General features: G+C 31.2%; 1 protein-coding gene across 25 annotated transcripts in view; it reads left to right on the forward strand.

The window, feature by feature from the left end:
* Window positions 1-18,919, forward strand: part of LOC132722900 (serine/threonine-protein kinase pakB-like) — a 43,096-nt gene extending 24,177 nt beyond the window's left edge. Inside the window, exons 7-24 of one of the 25 annotated variants that reach the window (XM_060707503.1) lie at window positions 2,461-2,507; window positions 3,458-3,607; window positions 3,805-3,880; window positions 4,414-4,552; window positions 5,123-5,155; window positions 5,552-5,575; window positions 6,466-6,483; window positions 7,711-7,848; window positions 8,848-8,976; window positions 9,815-9,910; window positions 10,552-10,650; window positions 11,931-11,993; window positions 12,446-12,865; window positions 13,379-13,720; window positions 14,140-14,265; window positions 15,471-15,485; window positions 16,401-16,446; window positions 18,068-18,224. In XM_060707503.1, coding sequence (XP_060563486.1) covers window positions 2,461-2,507; window positions 3,458-3,607; window positions 3,805-3,880; window positions 4,414-4,552; window positions 5,123-5,155; window positions 5,552-5,575; window positions 6,466-6,483; window positions 7,711-7,848; window positions 8,848-8,976; window positions 9,815-9,910; window positions 10,552-10,650; window positions 11,931-11,993; window positions 12,446-12,865; window positions 13,379-13,720; window positions 14,140-14,265; window positions 15,471-15,485; window positions 16,401-16,446; window positions 18,068-18,092 — 1,986 coding nt within the window. In that variant the 3' untranslated portion in view covers window positions 18,093-18,224. Of the gene's footprint in view, window positions 1-896; window positions 1,078-2,460; window positions 2,508-3,457; window positions 3,608-3,804; window positions 3,881-4,413; window positions 4,553-5,122; window positions 5,156-5,551; window positions 5,576-6,465; window positions 6,484-7,710; window positions 7,849-8,847; window positions 8,977-9,814; window positions 9,911-10,551; window positions 10,651-11,930; window positions 11,994-12,445; window positions 12,866-13,378; window positions 13,721-14,139; window positions 14,266-15,470; window positions 15,486-16,400; window positions 16,447-18,067 lie in introns of those variants that run through there. The other 24 variants (XM_060707511.1, XM_060707492.1, XM_060707505.1 and 21 more) reach the window with 24 other exon arrangements.
* Window positions 18,920-25,648: the final 6,729 nt, after the last annotated feature.

Below are 25,648 nucleotides of genomic sequence, written 5' to 3' on the forward strand. Positions count from 1 at the left end.
GAATGCATTGAAGATAGAAAAGTGAACGTGATTCTAAATTTCTCAGTGCACAAGGTCATATTACCAGCTCAAATAAAAGTGAGATTAGTACATTAAAAGAATATCATACGAATTCTGTAGGACAACCTCTTGTGTATTATGAAATGAGCCGCGTCATGACAAAACCAACATAATGGGTTTGCGACCAGCATGGATCCAGACCAGCCTCCGCATCCGCGCAGTCTGATCAGGATCCATGCTGTTCGCTATCAGTTTCTCTACTTGCTATAGGGTTTGTAAGCGAATAGCATGGATCCTGATCAGACTGCGCGGATGCGCAGGCTGGTCTGGATCCATGCTGGTCGCAAACCCATTATGTTGGTTTTGTCATGACGCGGCTCAAATTTAGTGTTAATTATCATGCAGAACATGTTCGTGTTCTAAAGTTCACTGAAATTTCGTGCATATATCAAGGATTATGAAGTATGACTAAAATAAGAATTATCATATTTCATATGAAGACATCAGAAACTGTATTGAAATAACATGGGTTATTTGTTTGCAGTGTATCTGATATCCATGTTTCTTTTTAATTGATATAAGGATTTCGCAGTGCAATACATTGATACTATTAGATCTGTTTCATTTGAATAATTCTGGAAATACTTGGTTGTTCTGTTGTAGAAGAACAAACTGGGTTGTTATTTTATGTGCAGATACAGTTAATTGTTGTTTAGTATTAGGATAAAAAGTGCAATAATCAATTATTGAAATTGTGTCACCTATAAACATGCATTTTCTACATGTATATACTAAATAATTGTTTTGTGAAAGGAACTGGCTAAGTATATCATCTAAGAACAAATCCAACCACTGTCTCTGTAGAAAACATAACATATAGGTGACATTCGAAAGATACATTGAATTAGGAGTGTTTAAAATAGTCAACACTATGATTCGATATTAGTTTAAAGGAGACTAAACGTAACAATGTATTATAATAACAATAAGAAATTCGACGACGTTAAGTTCTGGACTGTACGGCTGCCAAGATACAAATCAGGGACACAGACATACCGTTATGAAGGTAGACTCGAGGTGGGTAAACATGTCCCTTTGATGTTTATAGGTCAATTATAGTTTATATGGATAATTTTAGTTTAGTGAATAAGTGTGAATCACTAAATACACATACCGCCTCCGTGGTCGAGGGGTTAGAGTCGATGACTTCTAATCCATTTACCTCTCTGGCGTGGGTTCGATCCCCGGGAGATGCTTTGGTAGTTTAGCACGGAGGAAGGTAGTCTAGTACTAGTGTAACTCTCCAGGTTCGGTAGTTAGGAAACTACTCGCTTATATTACTGAAATACTGTTGGGAAAAGGCGTAAAATGAAACAAACAAACAAACTAAATACACATATTATGCATATTATGCTCACATTTGTCAAAAAAATCTTTCAAAATGGATAAATTGTGTATGTAGGGAGACTTTTATTTCCAATATCTAAATATCATTTCGCTGATAAATCTTTATGTATATAAACTGCTATATATGTAATAGTTCGTTTTACTTTCATGTATAGTTTTCATTATTTGAATCTGATGTGAATAAAAAGAATATGCACGTTATGCCTCAGAAACAAATAATTTTTTACTTCTTTAGAAAGGTCAATCATGATATTTTAATGTTGAAATAAGGGTTATAGAGAATGTTAGATGCTTGCTACCTGAAAAGATAGCAATCAATATAAAATAATTTGTCATAACAACAGCAAAATGTAAACAAAGTAGTATTTTGACTTCCATACAAAATACTAAATCGCTGTAAATGTACTTATTGCCAACAGAGGAATAAGATGGTTCAGGTATACTCAAATTCGATATTTGAAAACACTGATAATTGCTATTGAGTTGTGTATTTTTAATGTAAAATATTTTTTTTTGAGTATACACAGTGATAAAATTTTATGTTTGAAATTCTATACACTAAGTAAACACAGTATAGATATATAGCATCATCTAAAAAACTGTTTTTAAGAAGGTACGGAATTACTGTGACCAGTAATCATAATTAGGATTGCATTTTTATCAAAACTCTCTTTGACCTATTCAGTAAGAATTTCCAAGATTTCAATTAAAAATATTTCTGCAATAAAAGTATTTCACCCAAAGATAAGCATAGTTTATCTTTAAGAAAGGCTTAATAAGACAATGTGATTCGATTTTTATATGTATTTGCCTACAGATTTGTCAAATTTAAGTGAAAGTTACAAAGGCTAATAATTTACTGTAAGTGCATGTATTCATTTGTTAAAATTTTGGCCCGGGGATGCCGACTATACTTATCCATTACTCCGGTACTTTAATGTTTGTAGATAATGTTTGTTAAACAATACGTATGCACGAGTTTATTGTTATCTATTTTGCTGATGTTACGAAATTTATGAGAACACTGCATTATACATTTTACATATTTTTCAGGTACATAAATTTTACAATGATCACAATAGGGACCAAAAACCACCCAGGTAAGCATATAAATTCAGATTGTATAACTAATATTAAAATGTTTCCGTTTTGAAAATCTAATTTCAGTTATAATTCAAATACAAACATACTTGGCCATTAGATTTACGTCTGTTTAAATTATGTTTTTCACTAAATGTTTTACGAGTATTGTCGACGAAAACTTACAATAATATTTAAACACCTCTCGAAACAAGTTTTTGACCGGTATATTTGCATTTAACCGGTGGTAAAATTAAACAATACACGTCAGACGACAATGTAGAGAAACTTTTTTTACTCAGATTCAGACTGACCACGCCCTTTATCGCCAGTTGCGACTCCTTTGAGGTGATTTTGGTCTCTTTGCGACAACTGATGACCAGAACAGACTCAGATCAGCCTTAGCATCTGTGGCGTCTGGTCATTTTCTGCACTGATTGCTTTATATTAAGAAATACAGAAGATAAAATTTCCCTAAAAATGATGAATGGCTTTGTCCAGATTAAAAAGGACGAGTTATACAAAGTCAACGAAATAAAGGAATGAATCGTTTGAAATAGATTCATTTCTTGTAATATTGTTATAAACGCTAAGCCACTGTCGTTTTTCGTTATACCCTTTTTTAAGGTCGACTTTTATGCCGTTGCCATTGCCGTCCGCAAACTTGTACCTTGATAATAAAAGTTCTTGGTGTATTGTCTTCATACTTGACAACAACAACTCTTGGGACAAGACCTTTCAGTAGACCAGCCTAACCCTGGCCTTCATCCATAAATGACATTGACCTTCAAGGTCAAATTTTCAAATTTTGCTTGTTTCTTGTTAGTATATTTTTTTCACGTGAGAGGGTGTTTCCTACTATGACGTCATTATCTAAGAAAATGCCAATATGGCGACTCGTCTAGCTCGTATACATGCTTATTTAGGGTCTGTACATAATCCTTAATGGTTAATGTCTGGTATATTTTAGTTGGTTCATTCCACATTGCTCAAGAGAAATGGCGGAAAAAGTTCTGGAGAGAGCAGTCACTGAAAACTATGGAAACACGTTGATGCGAGAAAGTACTTCATACTTGAGTAACGGAAGTTACGTTATATCTAAAATAAATGTCAACAAGAGGTTTGTAGTTCTTTTTGACATTACGTTAAACGTACTCGGATAAAAAAATGTTCAAAGTAGTGAAGATAGTATCATTTTTACAACTCACCTAAGACTTTTTTTACTGTCTTTAAGACATACGAGTATATATATAACTATATATTTGTATAAAAAAATAGCGACTTTCGTGTTCAAATTTGTTGCATATCTTATTTTAGAGATGGAAGAGTTGAGTTTGAACATTTCGAAGTAATTCGAACATCTCAAGGTTACAAGGTTAACGTACAAAATCACGTGAGTACTATTGATAAACATTTCTAATAATAAAAGCCTTCGGTCGAACAAATATATCGAATGATTCATCTATAAATATTTTCAAAATATTTTGTTTTCTCTGTATACTTGAAATGTTATTTGACTCATGTAAAACAGGTGCAAAAACTGTTTTAAGTCCTATGATTTAAAATAAATAGAAGCAAACAATCAAATTCATGATATGTATAATTTAGTTATAAGCCTACGCGATTTACTGGTGCGTGAAAGAATATGTCCATACTGAAACAGCATCCTGAATCACTCGTAAGGTGACTGTCCACTAGAATACAAGCAAACTGATCGATTAATTTTAGTTATCTGATCAAAAATCAAGTAGTGATAACATTGTATCAATACAAAAAGTTATTCCCTCTAAAGATAAAGAAATGACTTGCATTTTCAAAATGAATCTAGATATGTTTTTAAAAGACATGCTAAACAGTTTAGATAATAAAACTTTTTTAAATAAAAATACAATATATCAAAGTACATTATGTATTTTATCATTTCAGCATCAACCAATGAAATGTCTTCAAGATGTGATGGATTACTTTGTGGGTACATCTGGAGGTAGCACGCGGCCTCTTGAAGTAAATGACCCAACATTTCTAGCACAGGACACTCCTGGATATTCAACACAGATACATTTTAGTAGGAATTGTTTGTTTTATCTTTAATAGTACAAAGTCCAACCACTTGACTCTGTGTCAGTAGTCGGTTAGATGTCCAGATTTTATTTTTTTATCTTGTATATATAAAGCCCCTGAAATTAGCCATTGCATTGTCGAATTCAAAAGAAAAAAGAAAAAAAAAAAGATTTAGCTTGTATTGAAACTGAAATTGTAAAGGTTCATTTAGTATCATGTTTGTAAGGTTATTATGTATGTATTATTCGTATATACTTTAATTTTGTAGGAAAAGTAATGCCTTATCTTAGTATCCATTTCTTTACCAATTAAATGATGGTTCTATTTAACACAGTTGTTAAAATAAATACATTGTCATTGATATTTTGAAGAGTTGCTACAATGTAAAAAAAATGTTATTTAAAGAAGACTTTACTTTGAGAAAAACAATGTTTTTATTGTAAATGTTTGTTAAAAAGATGATATTATAACTGTGTTTTTTTTATTCAACATGAACAACAATAATAGTCGTTCTTTAAGATCTGGAAGGTTGAGAATGAACATAAACAATACTTGTTTTTATCTCAAATTTCAGAAAGACCAGAATCGTGGAAATGGCCGCCACAAGGTTAGTAAATAAATTAACTACATACGTAACGTCCACGCATGTTTAATTTTTTCTCTTCTGCATGTATAACTTATAACAGTTATTTCCATTTGTACACGTTTTTTTCTGAAACACTTTTTACACGGTTTTCTTATTTCTATACAATTTGCTTTTCATCAGCACACTCTCTTTTGTAATCATGGTAATTTGATAATTGCATGACAACTTCTCATTTTGTTATACTGTTGTGTTTTGAACTTACAGACTTTGATCAAAATGAAAACGCGTTTGACGTGTATTTTCAAAACACCTTGGTTAAACATGTATAATTTTTATGTAATGCAACATTTTGAAAAATATACGTAGGGGTCAACACAGTGATATATTAATATCACATTAATGTTTTATTATTTTTAGATTCGAGGGAGGAGCCAGTACCAGGTATTTTTCATGTAGTTGTTGTTTTGTTTGTAAACGTTTCTTCGTTTCTATGAATTTTACAATTACATGTTTAATGAGTCCATGTTTATTGAAAAAGAAATTACTATTTTTGGAACCAATTGATTTATGGCAGAAGATTATTCCTTCAAAGTTGAACAGAAAAAAGAAATTTTCAACACGTTAATGTCAACATAATTTATGATTTAACAGTAGTAAGGATTTCTTAAATGATTAATTCATTGTTTTTTTTTTACAGAGAAATAGTAAAGAAAGTTAATTTAATTCACTTTTTTGCAGAATATTTTTTAAGTTTTTACGAGTATTGTCTTCTGCCAAACCTTATGCATGTTTAGAATCATTTGATCGTTTATAACATACAACACTTGTTAATTACATATTCTTACAAAACATCAATATCTAAGTGGTACAGTGTATTCAGAATTTACAAGCCTATACAAAAAATAATTAAATAACAAGAAAAATCAGAATTGTACACTAGCATGTTAACATACATACTCCTTGTGCCTAAGGGATTGCCTTTCATGGTCGAGGCATGAGAATTGCATCCACCGTTTATCCCTGTTTGATCGTAGGAGGCGACTGATTGGGTTCGAATTACTGGAGTCTATGCATCTCTTAGCTGCTCCAGTGGGTGAGGTAGATTTGACCCCTGGTGATTGTAACACTCGAGGTTAGACAAAATCATCTTTCCTGTTTTCCTGCGCCATATGACCTAAATTGTGTTGGTGCTTTGTAAAACAAAACAACCATGTAAACGTAAACAATAATACGTTTGGATACGTATTTACAAACAATACATGAAATTTATTATTTTGAATGATACCACAACTTCAACTTTTAACTGATTTGTTTTCTATTTGTTATTCAAGACGGACGTCATCACCAATGTGAGTTTGGTGCATTACATTTAAACCACACAATTTCTATAATGCTTGTTCTTAATATATCCCTTAACGTGAAAAGCATTTAAACATTTTGGTTCTTTTATGTATAAAAGCTTGTTAACATATTTTCTGATATGTGTATTCCAATATTTTCACCGAGGTGTCATTTCTTTAGGAAGTTTAAGAGTTAGATAGGGTCTTCTTGCGTCCATATTTTGTTCCTTTTATCCAGCATAAACATGTATGTGGTTCATTATTATACATCTGCATAAATGTTGTAAAATTTGCTCTAATTAAGTACAAAAATTGTATGAAATCTGGTTAATTTAATTTATGTTTGCAACTTTAAAGGCTGTTTGATCTGTTAACTATTTTTTGCATGACGGACACATTTTAACGTCCTTAATTAAGAGAGTTACTAAAAAATGGTCAAAGCTAGAATGGCACTGACAGTGGCGACCACGGGACAAGCAGCTAGCATTGATATAGGATTTGGCAGAAATAAAATACATTAGTTTAAATTACAGTTCGATTCCTTTGAAAATGTGTCAAGTGAATGATGATTGGATTAAAAGTCTCGGTACAAACGATATAGTTAAATGTTAAGGAAAATGTTGGAATGCTTGTCACAAAGTTAGGGGAACTAATGCTTAATTAACCACTATGCGAGAGCACAAAGTGTTTTTCTATATTTCTACATATTAATATCTTGGACAGATGACTGTAAGATGTACACTTGTCAACAAAATTTTCTGGTTCTTTTAATAATATTTTATTCTTTTAAATCTATGTCTTTATTTCCTAATCAAATTAACAACAAGATGCACTGTAGCTGTAGATTAATTAATTTATTTATTTTCGTTTCTTAACACGTATGGACTGTACACACTCGTACCTCTGTAAACTTTGATAAACTCTAAGGAGCATAACTTGAATTCAAATGTCATTTCAAGGAGATATAAGTCATTTAATAAGTTTTTTTTTTAAAGATAAAAGAGAAGTTTACTATGTATTTTATTTACTTTATCTTTTTATATGTTAGAAAAAGAAAAGATACTGAAAGTTTTTAGGATTCTTCTTTACTAAATTAAATCTATATAACTTATAGGAATAAATTAATCCATGAGTGGCAACAACATACATTATTTGAATGGAATCTTTTTCTGCTAAAACAAGAATTTATAAATTGTGTGGCCGAGCTTTTTTTAAACGTTACAATATCATTTACAGATTATGACAACCATCCGTCATCCCCACCCCCGGACGACAACAGATTCCGAAATATTGAAGGGTCTCAAACTGTATCTGCGGGTATATTAAGGAACCAACGCCCTCTACCTTCCCCTGGGGCAAATGAGAGAAAATCAGGTAAAATATAAGCATAGAAATCTAGCCATAGTTAAAATACAGCAACCAGACATGCTTCCTCCTCGCTTGCATTTTAGTATTGAACAGACTTAATGAGGCGAATAGTTTTAGTTTATATATAACTACGATGTAATCATAACATTTGCATTTTTGCTACATAAATGTATATCAATAGTAAAAGAAAAGCTCAATGATATATTTTAGATAGTAAAATAGTTATTTGTTGTCAAATTAGGAAATATCCATCATCAATATTACACAAGCGGCAAAGAATTATAAACAATCACCAAAGAAAAATGCTAATACACGCGTGTTTAGATAAATAATGTAAAAGATATTTTTTTAATAAATTCCTTGTCTTAATAAGGTACCATTTATTATCTTGAAAGGTTTTACATATGTTATTTAGTTACAGCTATCAATTGTATCGGTTTTTAGAATATGAGCAATAGTTAAATATTTCATAACTTAACGCCTAACTCACGTAAAATTGATGGTTGTGTCCCCCTTTCGCCTGTTGTTCTTGATGTTTCATATATTATACAGATAAAACCCAGCTCGATTTACATTCTTTGCAATATTTGTATGTTTTGCCGACGTTTTTATTTTCTTTAAAAAAAAATCTTGGATAAGACGAACGATATAAAGCTCGAAATACTGATCGTTTATTTAAGAAGGCTATGGTTTCAAGCTTAAAAAACTTTCAAACTATCTTTCTCAAGTGACATTGTTGTAAAAGCTTAACAAGCCAGATTAGATAAAAGCGTAAATGTCGGCAAATCATTAAATATTTAAATTTTCCCTTTGTTCTTCAAAATGAAATACATTGTTTAATGTAGTTTGAAAAGCTTTGAATATCAGCGATGAGTTAAAGACAAGATATATGCTTTGGTCTCCAATGGACACATCGCAAGGCTTTCATTGCTGTAACATTTGCAATAGATTTAAAATGCTTGTGGTTATATCTATATTTAGAAAAATTGTATTTACGTTAATCAGTTGGATGGTCTTCTGTGATCAATACCCCACCACCTATTCCTGGTCATTCTAAAACCTTTGCTGGTTCCCGTACTAGACAAGCACCTGTACCATCTATGACGGAGCTTACGCAGAGAAGCCATGAAGCAGGTACTCTTTACGTCATGTTAGGAACGCGGCGGCGTCTGTTGTGGACTGATAAATTTGGACATAATTATTTTGAAATATTTGAATTTCTGAAACATCTGATCAATAGTCAAATATTACTCTTGGAAGTAATTGTATTTTCTATTTATGGAATCGAAACTGTTATATGTGTTATATGCAAATACAATTGTATCATATAAGTATAATAGGCCAAATGAGGAGACACATATATCTAGAAATATAGGTGTAGTTGGAAGGCTCAAAAACTTTGCTAGTAGCTACTTAACTATCGCGTCTATATTTTACTTACTTAGCCATGCAATTTGCTCTATGTATATCACAGAGCCTCATTTTTTGTGTGAAAAATATGGATGTATTGACATTTCATGCTTAACAAATGTTTTAGTTTTAGCCTTTAGAACACAAAAATGTCAACTTACAGCTTTTGATATTATTTCTACTTTCAATTAGACAATGAAGTATGATTTTGCCTTTTTTCCAGCTTTTTCGGAGCTTTACGAATTATTTTCACTTCCTCAATTACGTATTTTCTATCGAAGTGGTACCTACATGTAAAGTAAAACATGTATCATAAGAGCCCGACAATAGACATGTTGCCTTTACAACGTCAGCGTGACTTAAAACCAGGATATATATTAAACGAACATGCATCATCAATTGTTGCTCTATTCCAGTTAAGAAACTTTACAAATATTCGCTTTCCACTTTTTCCTCCTTAAATGACTATCAAAGTGTCATACCTTTACTAACCAACAGAAATTCCAGAAATAATACTATCTTTATAATGATCAAGAGTTACATTTGTGTTTTGCTATTTCAGATCAAATTGAGAAATTTGACACTATGTTAAGTGGCTTTGAAAGTGGGTTTGAGCGAAATTCAGTGTATGTTAACTCATCTTCAAGCAAGAAAGGAGGTATTTTCGTTTTCACATTTTCTTTTTACATTTCTTAGTTCTTTTAAGAATTCAAATACAGACAAATGTTTATACTAAGATTTGACTGAACCCCATCCATCCACCCATATACTTAAATTGCAGGTACATGCGACGATTTAAGTTGGAATGAACCCCCATTCACCTACCCAAACCAATTTCTATGTTCCAAAAATGCCAAACTTGCCATCTTTTTTTTAAACTTATTTTTATTTTTGAAACATGTCACAGTTTCTACAAAGTTAATTGAATGATGAATATTCTTTGGCTATTTATGCTTTTTTTGGCAATGAGTATAGTTATAATGATTTAGTTTTATGCATGGAAGTCAATGTGCCATGCTGTTAACATTTTGCTCACTTTATGATTTAACACAATCATAATTGCACATTAATTTAGTGCTACTTTCTTCAGGGATGTGCTCTAAATTCATTATTAAAACATTAAAAAAACACTTGTTTGTACTTTTGTAAAGAAAGAAAATGTACCACTGTGCGTTCAAATATGTTTTCTTTCACTGTTTGTTCTTTCTAAAGATAGAAAATATTAAACTGTGTATATTAATGTGTTTCCTAGTTATGATTTGATTTAGATTTAGCTATTTTCTTATACATGCTTTTTAGTGACGTCACCAGTCTGTCCTATACCGCCGCCGCCACCTCCTACCGCGCATCAAGTTCCAGCGCCGCCCCGTTCATATGTAAATGTAAATCCTGCTTCAGGTAAATATATAATTATGTCTATGTAGTTCATCACTTTTATATATGCTCTCATTATAGTGTGCATTTTGATTGCAAAACAAGATTTCTTCTTTGTAGATATTCTGTATGATTTTGGAAATTGTTTTTTTTCTCCGTTCTTTCTTTTTGTGTTTGCCAGCTTATCTTAGGAGTTATCAGTCAGAAAATCTATTTCCGGTTTGAAAAATAGCAAATTAGAGATACATGTAGTGTGCAATTTTCGATTTCCGAACATCATTTTGACCGACCATTACTGCCTAAATTTACATTTTTCAAGATGCCGGGATCAATCGGTTCAAGTACAAATAATTACATCTGATAATTTTTCATTGTAATGAATTTAGCCAATAGTTAAATAATAAAATGGGAAAATTATTAAGCAAATAAAAGTTTCTTGAAATCAACAATTCAAAGATAGCATTTCTCTTACTCTGAAATTTCGACCGTTTATGGAAGAATTGCCAATAAACCCCACAAACTTACCAGTTTTGGCTATTTGACTACCCTTCTTAAATACCGTATGCAATTAGAAAACATTTGTTGCAAATGCTTCAAGTTTATCCACTGTCATTACTAACATTCAGAAGTTCACGGATTTTAGAAAGTTTTGATTTTGATGTCGCATCGTTTATTTTAGATGTTATCCATTTGTTACTGGGATTAGCAATGATTAAATATTACATTTGTCTTAGCTTACGTTTTATTTCCTCAAGCATTTCTCAATCTGCCCTTATTTTGGTGGTTATATCTATATCATGTTAATAAGTTAGATTTCTTCAACAACAATCTTTATCGTATATTTTACACTATGTTGGCATTGTACAAACTATCTTCTGCAGCGGGAAAATGTCATAGCGGTACATGTGTTTAAACTGTGTCTTTTTATTATAGCCACTTTCAAATATTCCCAAAATGTTTACTGGCAAAACGTTATAGCAATTTTAATTATGATACTTGTCTTTTCTATTGGTGTGCTGAAAAGCTTCATCTAACGTCAAGTGGACCTCATGTGGTTTCTGTCATGAAATAAAATTATCAAGCTATAGACAGGTTGATGGTTTTACTTAGGTTTTTGTTTCCGCTTGTAATTAAAACTGATACACAGAGGTATTCGTCAACCAGAAGTCGTCATATGATTGCTACATTATCGGCTTCACTTTAAACGTAACAATGTGTACTACAAGCGCTTAGTTCTTTTAACATTAACAAAGGTGTACTACAAAGCTGTCACGTCCCTCTTATCCTTTCTTTTTTACTCTTAGGACATGTAGATCCAGCTTTAGATGCTTTGCCTGTAGCTCCCCCAGCGCCTCGAGATCCAATTGGTTTGTAAAAATATCCATTTCTTCTTCTTAGACGTATCAGTTTCTTTGTGTGCCAAAATTTCAAGATTTTAAAGACCAATTTGTCTGAAATGACCAATTTATTACTGTTCATACTAAAATGGCGAGAAAAAATGGCTTGCAATGTTTTTCTTCTGTACATCGCTATACCTTTCCTTCAAGAATGTATCTTTTACTGAAAACTTTACTTGTATTGTTTGAAAAAGATTTTTAATAGAATTTTAAAAATTATGATGATGTAGAAATAAGTAAAAGTTTGAAGACTAACAGTGTTGCACATAAATTATAAATAATATTTGCATTCCTTCACTTGTGCACATTTCTTTGCATTTTAATAGCAACAATTCTAATAGTGTTATTACTTATTTTTACGAATATAAATATGAATAGAAAAAAAAACTTACTTTAATCGTGAACATTAATTTCATATATAGTGTCATCACCATCTTCTGCCAGCACAAGGAATTCAATACCCAAGGCATCATCCACGGGCTTAAGTGCTTTATCACACACATCATCTCCTTCCGTTAATCTTAGAAATAGTTCTTCCGTTGCCTCAAATCATACAAGTGCCACTCAAAACAGACCAACGGTGTCAAAATCACTTAGTGAAAACCAACTTAGATCTATGCGATCTCCTGATTCGCCGAAAAATTTCCCCACGTGGGGAACACCAAAACAGAGTGTATCTTTACAAAATCAGACTAAAAGACCGGAAAGTGTAGCCGGTGTTAGTGTTAGTGTAAAAGAAGAACCTGTTGCAGGCATTGATGATTCGACACAAGGTGGCGTTTCTACTCTTAGAAATAGATTCGAATCGTCTTCCTCAAATTCACCAGCACAGCATAAAGCGGGTACATAAGTATATTCATTTCATTATTCACTAATTTGATAGCAATGATTGATATCAAGTAAATGAGCTCATATCCTTACTGGCTTTATAAAATTTAGATTACATTTTAGATATATTACTATTTTTAGATGTGTATCATCATTAATGGCATTGCATTTCATTGTTAAAATTTGCATTTGAGCTTAGAAAGACATAGCATTTTAAATCAAGAAAACATTAACGGATAGGTATTCCAGTCTCCTTAAATCGAAAAAAGAAATATATTCATATTCCTTTAAATCAGGCTTTTTAATGGTATTACCAGTTGCATTTACGTCGTAATTTACTGCTATTTTGTGTAAAAGATATAGAGGCGTATCACAGCGCTACAATAAAATTGCATGATATAACCAATTCTTTATTGGGCTTGTACATATACAAAACACATACTTAACTTATGATATATTTTCTCGTGTATAATATTTGTCATTTACTAACTTACTAACACGTTTATTAACTACTAACCTGTTTGAAGGCCGGTCTAGAAGCTCTCTTCCACCCAGATGGTCGGTGTCCAGTCAGCTCTCAGAGACGCTTGGTGAACTGGATGACCTCTACGAGTACCTGTCAGAAGACGGTGTCGATGTTACTAATACAAACATTCAAGCTACTAACACAAATAACAGCAGACATTTACAAAATTCCCAATCAATGATTATTAACTCTAACACTAATAATCAGTCACTTTTAACAGTTGGTAGAGCACAATCTTTTACAAACGCGCCCAGTCAGCCAACTTCCGACAGACGACAGAGACTTCCGGTGCAGGAAGACGATTTATATGATGACACCGTAATCGAGCAGCAGCAGGAATCGGGTAAGGACATGCGATTGGAATGTGTCGTATGAAAGTCTTTGAATACAAAATGTTTAACAAACAACAAAAAACTTACTTTACACTTCCAAAAATATTATGCCAATTAAGTATGTTTTAACACTTAATCATAAGGTTGAATTTGATAAATTCAATGTTAAACATTTTGATTTTCTGACTTTGCTTGATATATTTATTCAAGATATGTGTATACTTTGAGATGTAATGCAATAATGGACCATTATTTGGAGTTAAATATTTATACATTTTCATGCGACAGTTAATCAAAATTTTGCTGCAACAAGTTCAAAAAAGGGGCAACTGTTATTGCATAACATCGGTAGCTTTACTTTAAAAAGCGTTATTAAATCTTGCTAGAAAATGAAGAATTTTATTTGAAAGTTATAGTAATATTGTTGTAGCTGAAAGAAAGGTCCAGTTTCAACAAAAGAGACAAAGCTCGGTGCAAACACCAGCACAATGCGGCAGAAATGACATGCGCCGAAAAACAGAGCCTACCTTATCAATTTCTAAAACCGAATTTGAAGGTACAGTGCAAACTGCAATGTAGCCTTTTTATAATGTTTATATAGCTTGTCTAATACCACCCACGTTGTTGTTGTGGTAAAGGTTCACGTCATACTAACATTCAATATGTTTATATTGTAGAGTTTTGTTTTGTGTTAAGATTTGGAGCATACCCCTTTAATACGGTCATCATCTATATAATATATGGTCAACATGTATTGTTAAACTTTAAAGCCAACCGATTATTATGGCACCATGTTATTAGCTTACACCAAGGTCAACGTGTACTTCTTTGAAGTAAAACTAAAACTCTATATCCAAGAATCTATAATGATTGAATATTGAATCATAATTCTTTAAGATTATCAAGTAAGGAACGTTTTGAATCCATAGCTTGACCCGATCTTTCACAAACCAACATTAGAAGCTTTTGGGGTGAAACACTTACCCTATAGCTATACAGAAAACAATTGTCTCGATGCAGGATTGGTCATTTGTATATAGTTAATATTATAATACATGTAGGTGTATTGCAGAATGCTCGGTTGGTTGGTAAACCGTGTCATCTGCAGATTCTCATTGCAGAATGGTTGTTTGGTTGGTAAAATGTGTCATCGCAGATTCTCATTGCAGAATGACTGTTTGGTTGGTAAAATGTGTCATCGCAGATTCTCATTGCAGAATGATTGGTCGGCTGGTAAAACATGTCATCTGCAGACTGCAAAAGCAAATTATGTAAATCTCTGTCATTGTATTGAATACATAAGCACAGTTGCGTATGCAATCCTAAAAATCAACTGTTCCTAAGAACACAAGTGTTTTTCAGTCTTTCGTGCAAATGTTACACCGAATGGTTTAAGGTCAATGGTTAGACACAGATGCAATGACCTTTGTACGAATGTCCAACTGAGGATTTTCTCATAACATAAGCAGTGTCCATACGACCTTTAACCTAAACTAAGTGAATATAAAAGTCGAAAGTCAAAAGGAAAACGGAAAGGTCAAAATATGTTCATGTTGACAAGGGAAACAAGATGTAGATATTGTATCTATAGAAGCACGATAGATAGGCCAAAAATATATTTTAGTGTAGATAGTAGGTAACGTGCATATATGTTTACGTACACGACAGTGTTTTGTGAGTTTGCTATGACTAATATATGTCTCATTCTGTTATCATTTGTTATCAATTCATTGTTGTGTTTTTTAATTATCATTTTCACAGAGAAACCAATAGGAAGTAAGTATTAATGAGTGCAAAGGTTAAACAGTATATTTCTAATTCTTCTTTTGGAGTTGGGTTGTTTTACTATTAAAAAAAACAACAACAACAAAATGTCTCAGCATGGGCATTATGTAAAACATTAATATATTTTATATGAAAAATGTAACACTTGTTCTGAATATATACAAAACTTTATACCAACACTAATGTATAAGTTATAATAATTTGCTTAAGTAACCAAATGAAGTCATATTTATGAACAAAGAAAGTAATTGGCACTTTGCAAACAACGCTTACAATGATCCATGTAAATTACCAAAAAGAAGTCAAAATATGCAAAAACAGCTCTTTCTGCGTTAGTCACGCTGTAAATACATAGAAATATGGTGACGAATACTGCAAAATCAGACCTTAATCGCACATAACATTTTAATTATTATTTGAAATATGACTTATTTTTACTTTTCTTAACATCTTAGTTCATTTTTCTCAAGTTGATATTCTTAAATTATTAAGCTCACCTGAAGTTCAGTTTTATAATAGATTTGACTCTAAATTAATTTTAACTTTTAGCTCAATGTTAAGTTTTAGTATAACGTGTTAGTTTTTTAAAAAAAAAGCTTTGACTATAAATTCATTTAATTTTTTAGCTCATTATCAACAAAATATAATTTTTGTACGAGTAAACCCATGTACGAGTTAGACATTCTTTATCCTTGCGATTTAGTAAACAACTTTCCATTCTCAAGATTCTTTATGTTTTAAAAATTCTGTTTATTTTAATCGTCTATCTATAAACAATACTAAACGTGTTTATTAAGTAAACTTTACGTATTAGTAAGAGTTGTAATATTGTGTTACCCTAATATATATAATAATGTTAACACTACCATTTAACGTTTTAACAAAAATCAAAATATTTTTTTCAAGATGATCAGGGCTACTATAACCTATGTGACCTATCAATGGGAACAGAGTAATTAATGAGTTTATCATATAAACTAAAATGTACTTTTTTTTACTAAACACACACTGCTATTCTTTCTTTTAACAAATGTTTATGTGTGTTCTATTATTCAGTGGGTTTTTTTCCTTCATTTCTTTTCTAATTCTAATTAAAGTTATGTACAGACCAAATATATTAAATAGTAATTTTGGCTCAACTTATTAAAGGGACTCTACTGCGGTATTTTTACATGACGGGACTGCAAATATTTTTTCGAGATTTTTATAATTATATCAATCACTTGTGTACACATTTTCAAATCATTCGCTTGCTGCTTTTTTTTCCAGAATTATCATATTTATTTTGCAAAGTGACCTAAAAATGAAAAGCATTTAAACGCCTTTAACTCGAAACGGGCCAAAAGATTGCACAAATAATCGTGATTTTATTTTATTTTTAATTTCGAGCATATTTGAGCCGCGTCACGACAAAACCAACATAGTGGGTTTGCGACCAGCATGGATCCAGACCAGTCTGCGCTACCGCGCAGTCTGATCAGGATCCATGCTGTTCGCTGTCAGTTTCTACACTTGTAAAAGAGTTGGTAAGCGAACAGCATGGATCCTGATCAGACTGCGCGGTAGCGCAGACTGGTCTGGATCCATGCTGGTCGCAAACCCACTATGTTGGTTTTGTCGTGACGCGGCTCATTTCTTTATTATCTTATACATGGTTTATAAGTTTTACTGGCACAGTTGATTTATGGTAGATTTGATAGTTTGGAATCATTGTATTCGTCAGACGGGTGCACATGACCCCAGTCAGTTTCTTAATGTGACATTATGCTCATTTTTTTCATTGTCAAATTGACTTTAATTGACTATATATTTCAATAAACTGGTCGTTATAATGGTGATTGACCAACACATGATCGAACATGTTAAGGGGGAAAATGAAATCTACCTTAATATATAAAAAATAATGCCCCACTCTTAAGTTATATATACATTCCGACGGATAATTACACACATTTCACAGGGCCTATAGTGAGTTATTTATCGTTCATGTGAAGTAAATTATAAAATTGAAAGGAATTATGAGAAAGTGATAACTTTTTTTTAATATCACCTGTTCAGTCAATACCCATGGATGGGCATAATGTCACTTTAATTAACATCTAATCATTTGATAAATTTGATATTTTTTCCATTTTATTGTGGGTTATATTTGTATGGATGTTTATGTTTTATGTCTAACAATAACGTTATGTAAATTAACATTTTTTGTTTTTGTTTTTTGGGAATCAATTGAAATCTCTTTCTTGACTTATTTAATTCATTTCTAAGCTTATCTAATAATTATTAATCTAATAATTTTGACTGAATAACAACAACAATTTTTTTTTAAATATCTCAAGAATCATAAGAGTAGCAAACTTACTAATCTTATCAAATCTTACATAAATCAGATTCTTGAATGAGTCAAATTTATTTATCAGTGATAAAGATACATCATAATGATAGGGTTTATTTTTACATTTTATTTTTTTTCCTATTTCCATTACATAATACTTCTAAACCCTTAATTTAAATTCGGGTTTCTTTGTCTTGACTTAGCATGACACCAAGAGCATATATTCTTTTCATTTCAGGACTCAATCAAAGTTTCAAAAATAAACTAGAAGGTCTTTTTGGTGGGAGTCCTGCACCAGCTGCACAAAGACCAGTTTCAAATAAAGGGATTAGGGAGTTACCGGCAACGCCTATTAATAGACAACTGTCAGAGGATCACGAATACCAAGAGTTGCCGGAAATTATACCCGACGCCGTTACCTACGTTAATGACAAATTTAATGTTGATTGAGCTACATATGACACTTTTGATTGACTTAACATAAACTTAGTAAGCAATTTCAGTTCTGTTGCCAAACGCTTGACTATATCATTCAACATTTAAGACAATGTCCAAACAGAGCGTATCGTAATGCCTGCTAACTCCGTGTTACAGACTAAAAGTACCTGCTTACTCCGTGTTACGGACAAAAATGTTTGTGTACTCCGTGTTACGTCAAACTTTGTCAGTATTCTCCGAGTTACGTTTCTTTGAACTATAAGAGAAGTTAAAGTTTTATATACTTCAAATTACAGCTGTCTGGTGCGCTATTATAAGTTATAAATGTAAATTTACTCAAAGATATGCTTTAATTAGTGCTAGTGAACATTGAATAATGTGCGATAGGCCAGTATTAAGGTTTATTCGACTTTAGATAGAAAGTGCTTTCATATAAAAAAGATAATTATTTGTTGGTTGATACATGCATGAATATTTGAATGTATTTTGACAGATCAATTTATGAATATTATGGTAAGAAATCTGAATCTGTAAATCCATCCGTTCACGATATTAATGAATTTGTACTTTGCTTAATTGCTGGCGAAATGTTGGGTGCATCAAACATATATAATATGCTTTAATTAAATAAAATATGGCCGCTCATATACATAGAGGATATTCAAGTTTTTTCTATAAATACATGATTTATTTTCATCGAGTGGTATGAAAATAAATATTTCATGAGTGGCGGTAGCCACGAGTGAAATATGGTAATTTTCATGCCACAAGATGAAAATAAATCATGTATATATAGAAAAAACTTGAATTTTCTGTTTATTATATACATTTTTCTCTTTCTGGATATAAAAATTTGCAAGACTTTCCCTTAAATTTTGAGTACTGGCAGAATTTAAAAGAAAGTAGTCCGGCAAGACACCAGTGAAAATACGGAAAATATGTTTCACTGCAGTGAAAAATAAATTTTTACAGTGAAAATACGGAAAATGAAAATATGCATTTTATTTCATCAATATTTCTCAAAATTTCATTTAAAAGTATATAATAAATATATATATACGTAGGATATTAAGTCCTACGTGACCAAGTGTCATAATATTATAATGTGAATTTTATGTGTTTTATTATAGGAACTATTTTAATTTAAGGAAAGTGGAATTACAACAATTGCATGTATTTACTCATGATACATATGGGTCATTCAAAAGAAAAATACTTATTTTGAATAGGTCCAGCTAGAGAATGAGTCTGAAGAAATATGTATTCTTAATGCTCGCTGATTCTCTGCATCGTTATTAAATATAAATGAGCCGCGTCACGACAAAACCAACATAATGGGTTTGCGACCAGCATGGATCCAGACCAGCCTGCGCATTCGCGCAGTCTGATCAGGATCCATGCTGTTCGCTTACAGACCCTATAGCAAGTAGAGAAACTGATAGCGAACAGCATGGATCCTGATCAGACTGCGCGGATGCGCAGGCTGGTCTGGATCCATGCTGGTCGCAAACCCATTAAGTTGGTTTTGTCGTGACGCGTCTCAAATATATAATTGTTCACATGTGTTCATCTTCCCATTAGACATATAGGTCGTACATAAAAACGCCATACATAATTACGCGGAAAAGTCCGTACCAAACGAGTATTATTGTGCCAAATGTGCAAAATGCGAACTACTTTCTCTGTGAAATTCTTACAATCTAACGTCAGATTCGCTGACACGCATTATTATCTCTCCTCTATATTTATACAGATTTTACAATATAGTTTTTTCAACTTTCTGTATTTTAAACAATTTGCTTTTTATTACTAGGAATTGTTCGACATTCTGAGAAAAAAAAAAGAATGATGAAACATAAAATCCGTTTCTTTTAAACCATACTGATCATCATTCGCTTTGATTTAGTTGTTAAATGGTTACTAGGTGTTGCATGAATATGCATGAATGCTCAATCATACTATCATTTTATTTTTGCATATCATATATGACATAATACTTGGGCAAAAAAAAAAGTTTGTTTTTTTTTGGTCCCAGCATAATAGTATAACATTATGACGTCATATTTTCATTTGACCAATCGTGCATTAGTATCAGAGAATGATGTTGATATAAACTTTGCATTATTAAAGATATACTATGCTCATCTTTTAGTGAAAACAAATTTAATCACAGAAATTTGTTAAAGTCTATGAAATTCTAACTGAATATGTTTAACTTGAATAAAAGAATGAATAAACTATGTATGGGAAGCTGCATTCCATATTACTGGTCAAGAAAAGTTGGTCTTTTCTTAAAAAAAAACTGCCAGTTTTTTTTAATGACACAATATATTCATATTGTGACCACCAATAGTTTGTTGAATTTTTAACATAATATATCTACTTTGTATGAAGTCAAACCTGTTTATTTTATGTTTACAAAGAGACTGTGTAGCAGCTGGGACATAAGATTATCTTATGTCCCAGGTAGCAGTTATCAATATTTTCGAATATCAAATTTGAGCATAGTATATCTTTAAATATTGCCCATCATTAAAGAGATTTATTTTCATTATTTATATACTTTATTTACATCATTGTGATAATTCATACATAATAAATGACAAAAGAATTGGTATACTTGTTTATTTTGTGACCTGCTATATGCTTTTTTTGTTTTTCCCATTTGACGGGGTCGGTATACTTGGCAGACAGACTTTGCAGACAACACGTTGTGGCAAAATTCAATTAACATTTTCGTTGCAAAATTTAGATTAACAAACATATATCTTCCAAATTGTGTTCTTTTAAAAAATATATATTTTCTTTGTAAATACACTACTTTAATTTCTAGCATTTCCGTATTTAAGTCAGTATCTTTCCCAATCACACCTTATGACAAAAGATTTAACACCCTCTATACAATCTATAGTCTCAAATCTATAGTGCAAAATCTAAAACCCTTAGTTCTTAAACTGGTCTGCAAAATCCCTTTATGTTTAACTTGTCTGCAAAGTCTGTCTGCAAAGTATACCGATTTTGAAAGACCTAGACACGCGCTTAAGTCACGCCAGGAGACAGCTACCTGTGTTCCATAACCAGTAATCGCACACCGGTGGATTGTGGAAGCCGGAAGGGAATCCCACCTTAAAATTTATATGAATCAAAATTCACAAATAAAACAAAATTGAATTCAATGTTAGACAAAGGAAAGTTTATAAAAAACATTATAAATAAGCTTTGAATTTATCAAAGTATAATCTATGTAGGCCAGAAGATTTCCTTTACATATAAAGTTAAAATTAATTTATTCATAACTTAAAAAATATATCAAAGCCATATACTCGAAATATGAATCAGATTTTTAGTTAACCTAAATCAAAACGCTTATAGATAAAACCATAACACATATCATGGAGATATTTTTAAATCTCTATGTAATTTGTAATTCAATAGATATTATTAATATCTGCTTAATACAAATATATTTATTTCATCTTGATTTTGAAGTAATGTAATAACTCTTTCGCAAATCAATCATAAAACTATGGTACCAACATCATGTTTACAAAAAAAAAATCATTAGATATAGTTTTATACCCTTCAACCAATCTGCCCTGGAAGCCCCATATATTGTCTGATTGTGGAAAAAGCTTGGAAGCGTACAGTTTGGTTAGCTCAACAGGTATAGCATTGGACTATGAATCGGCCCATCTTGGTTCAATTCCCGGACGGTGCAGGTCACTTTTGTTATGATTGATCATGAAATTGTTTTTCTGGTCATTCGCACAGTACAAGTTATTAATGCCTTGTGAAAGTGAAGGCCTGCCCAGGAGTGATGAGGTGACTGAACTGTACTCGATGTACTCAATTCAGTGTGGCTAACTGCAGTGATCCGGAGTGAAAACTACTAACACCACCACCACAGCTTGGAAGCTTGTTTGAACCACTCAACAAACTAATCACTGCAGCTAAATATGGCTATGACCCTGTAGCGCTCAAACCCACAATCACTGGGTTCAGAGACATTTACCATTAGCCAACCACTCTCTATACTGTAAATAACAACTGTTTTAAAAACTGGAGAGAAAAATTTACATAATAATAAAGTTCTCATTGTCTTAAGGGAAATAACAACTACATGTATTTGAAAAATTGAAAACAAAAAAAAAATTGTTAATTTTTCATTGAAAGTCAAACATATACAGCATATACATATTCATCATAAGTTCCTAAATGAAGTATTGAAATATCAATGAGATATAAATTATATCACACAGTTACATTCAAAAATGTAAGAAAACATACCAGATAAAGATTTAATGACATCAAGGACTTTTTGACATCTATTGTGATAACATCTGACTAGTTAAATGGACTAACTATATAATGTTACATGAATAAGAACAAAATTTAGCTTCTTTCTATAGTGAATATGGGCTTTTATCTCACTTCAAAGTGTGAATTTCTTTCATATTACCACTTGCACTTTCCACTCTTAAAAACATTTAAAAATCCTCACTCTTCATAATGCCATATGGTCTATTTCACTGAAATCATACTTACATGTATGCATTATTACTTATATGCCTATATAACCTGACCCACTATATAACATTTGTTTGCAATATAACCCTTGCCAAACAGCTCAGGTTATATTGCAAACAACAATATATAAATGGCCATATAACTCACCAAACATCTATATAACAAATTCATATTATAGCAGAATGACTGACTTTACTTCATAAATTGGCAGCAGCCTTGTTTATAGATTATATAAACATCACAATAATCCAATGAAAAGTGACCTTAAAAATATACATATTGTACACAACTCTATATGTAATAAAAAGCATAGTAATGTATATTATATGTATCTGATTTTAGTCGTACAATGTATCCCATTTGAAATTTAAAAAAAAAGCTATACTTAATTCGGAAGAAAAAATATTTAAGCTACACTTAATACGGAAGCAAGAATTTGAAGTTACACTTAATTGGGAAGTAAACAATTTTGAGCTTCACTTAATTGGGAAGCAAGAAATTTTAATCTACACTTAATTGGAAAGTAAGAAATTTAATGCCCAACTAACAAAAATAAATGTAACAACAATCACTTTATACAAAGATTTAGACTGCATCACAGGAAATTTTAAAACAACTGCTACACCGTGAATGATATAAACCAGATCTCACTATTTAAACATGATTGTAAACCTTTTTAGGACAAAAGTACTTTTATAATTGAAATATATCACTCAACAGTCAGTAAAAAGTAATTTAATTAAAATAATGTAGATAACAATGGTATTTCAAAAGCTTAATGCCATACTTTGTAAAATATAGGGTGAAAGTTTTACATAAAGAACTAAAGGGAGATAATCATCAACATTTATATTCTTTCATTCTTAATATGCAGCAGCAGAGTATTTTCTCTATCACAGATATTAATGTTTTAATTACATGTCAAGGTTTAATGTTGGCTAAAAAATCCTAAACTTTACAGAATTTCAGGTTTATAGAAAAAGAAATCACAATTAAAATAGTCACTTTATTATATGAATAATTAGCACCAACTAATGAAAAATTATATAATTTTATTTCATGCTTTCCGGTGTTTTACTGGAATATATCAAATGATTATATTCTGATAAACCACTAGTGAAATTTATAAAATATAATTTTCACTGTAGCTGTACTATATTTGAATGCGGATGAAAACAAAACCAGAAATAAATGGAATAACAGGCAGAAATAAATGCCGTCATAAGTAAATGTTGCTTCTTTAGGAAAAGAAAGTCGTTGTCACCATACACCATGTTAAATATTTTACAAAATTAGAAAAAATTAACAGAACTATATATTTCAAAATTGATGATGTGACCTCATGATTTGGTGACGTCACCAAGGGGAATGCGCGATGTTACGCGTCAAAATCATTAAAGAATATTTTAAATCACTTAAAAAAGCATGAAATAAAATGAAAATTTATTTGTTTTACATATAAGATTGAAATATATTTCATTCGTGAACACCAGCTATTCTATTTTCACTCGTGGCTACGCCACTCGTGAAATATTGCATCTAGTGTTCACTCAGTGAAATATATTTCAATCTTACATGCAAAACAAACAAATATCCTCTATATATTTCACAAAGATGTCACGAGTGTAGTCAACATGTATTAAGAACTTATGTATTTCTAATATCTCTATATTTAAATACAGACGTATTCATCATATCAGTTATTTATCTGAACTGTTTCAGACCTACAGCAAGTCAAACAAGAGCCACCGCCGGGCGGGGGCAACGCTCGACTTTTTACTTTTTCTAAACGCAAACATAGAAAGGTTTGAACATATATTGATGTTTCCTTTTTATAAATTTAGTTGGTCTGTCTTGTCACATTAGTTTTGTTTATATATTTTGTATATATATGAATAGAAACATTAAGCATATTTCTAAAAATAGCAACAGTACGCAATTTCTAAAAATAGCAACAATGACGCAATTTCTAAAAATAGCAACAATGACGCAATTTCTAAAAATAGAAAAAATGACGCAATTTCTAAAAATAGAAAAAAATGACGCAATTTCTAAAAATAGAAACAATGACGCAATTTCTAAAAATAGAAAAAAATGACGCAATTACTAAAAATAGCAACAATGACGCAATTTCTAAAAATAGAAAAAAATGACGCAATTTCTAAAAATAGAAAAAAATGACGCAATTACTAAAAATAGCAACAATGACGCAATTTCTAAAAATAGAAAAAATGACGCAATTTCTAAAAATAGAACAAAAATGACGCAATTTCTAAAAATAGCAACAATGACACAATTTCTAAAAATAGAAAAAATGACGCAATTTCTAAAAATAGGAAAAAATGACGCAAATTCTAAAAATAGAAAAACATGACGCAATTTCTAAAAATAGAAAAAAATGACGCAATTTCTAAAAATAGAAAAACATGACGCAATTTCTAAAAATAGAAAAAAAATGACGCAATTTCTAAAAATAGAAAAACATGACGCAATTTCTAAAAATAGAAACAATGACGCAATTTCTAAAAATAGAAACAATGACGCAATTTCTAAAAATAGAACAAAAATGACGAAATTTCTAAAAATAGAAAAAAATGACGCAATTTCTAAAAATAGCAACAATGACGCAATTTCTAAAAATAGAAAAAAAAATGACGCAAATTCTAAAAATAGCAACAATGACGCAATTTCTAAAAATAGAAAAAATGACGCAATTTCTAAAAATAGAAAAACATGACGCAATTATATACATGTATATATATATATATATATATTTGATATATATATATATACATGCATATATATACAGGGTTCTCACTAGGACTTTAAAACATGGAGTCCATGGACTCCCAAC

Source organism: Ruditapes philippinarum, unplaced genomic scaffold (assembly GCF_026571515.1).
Source record: "Ruditapes philippinarum isolate M1 unplaced genomic scaffold, ASM2657151v2 ctg34_1_1_1_1, whole genome shotgun sequence".
Classification (NCBI taxonomy): Eukaryota; Metazoa; Mollusca; class Bivalvia; order Venerida; family Veneridae; genus Ruditapes; species Ruditapes philippinarum.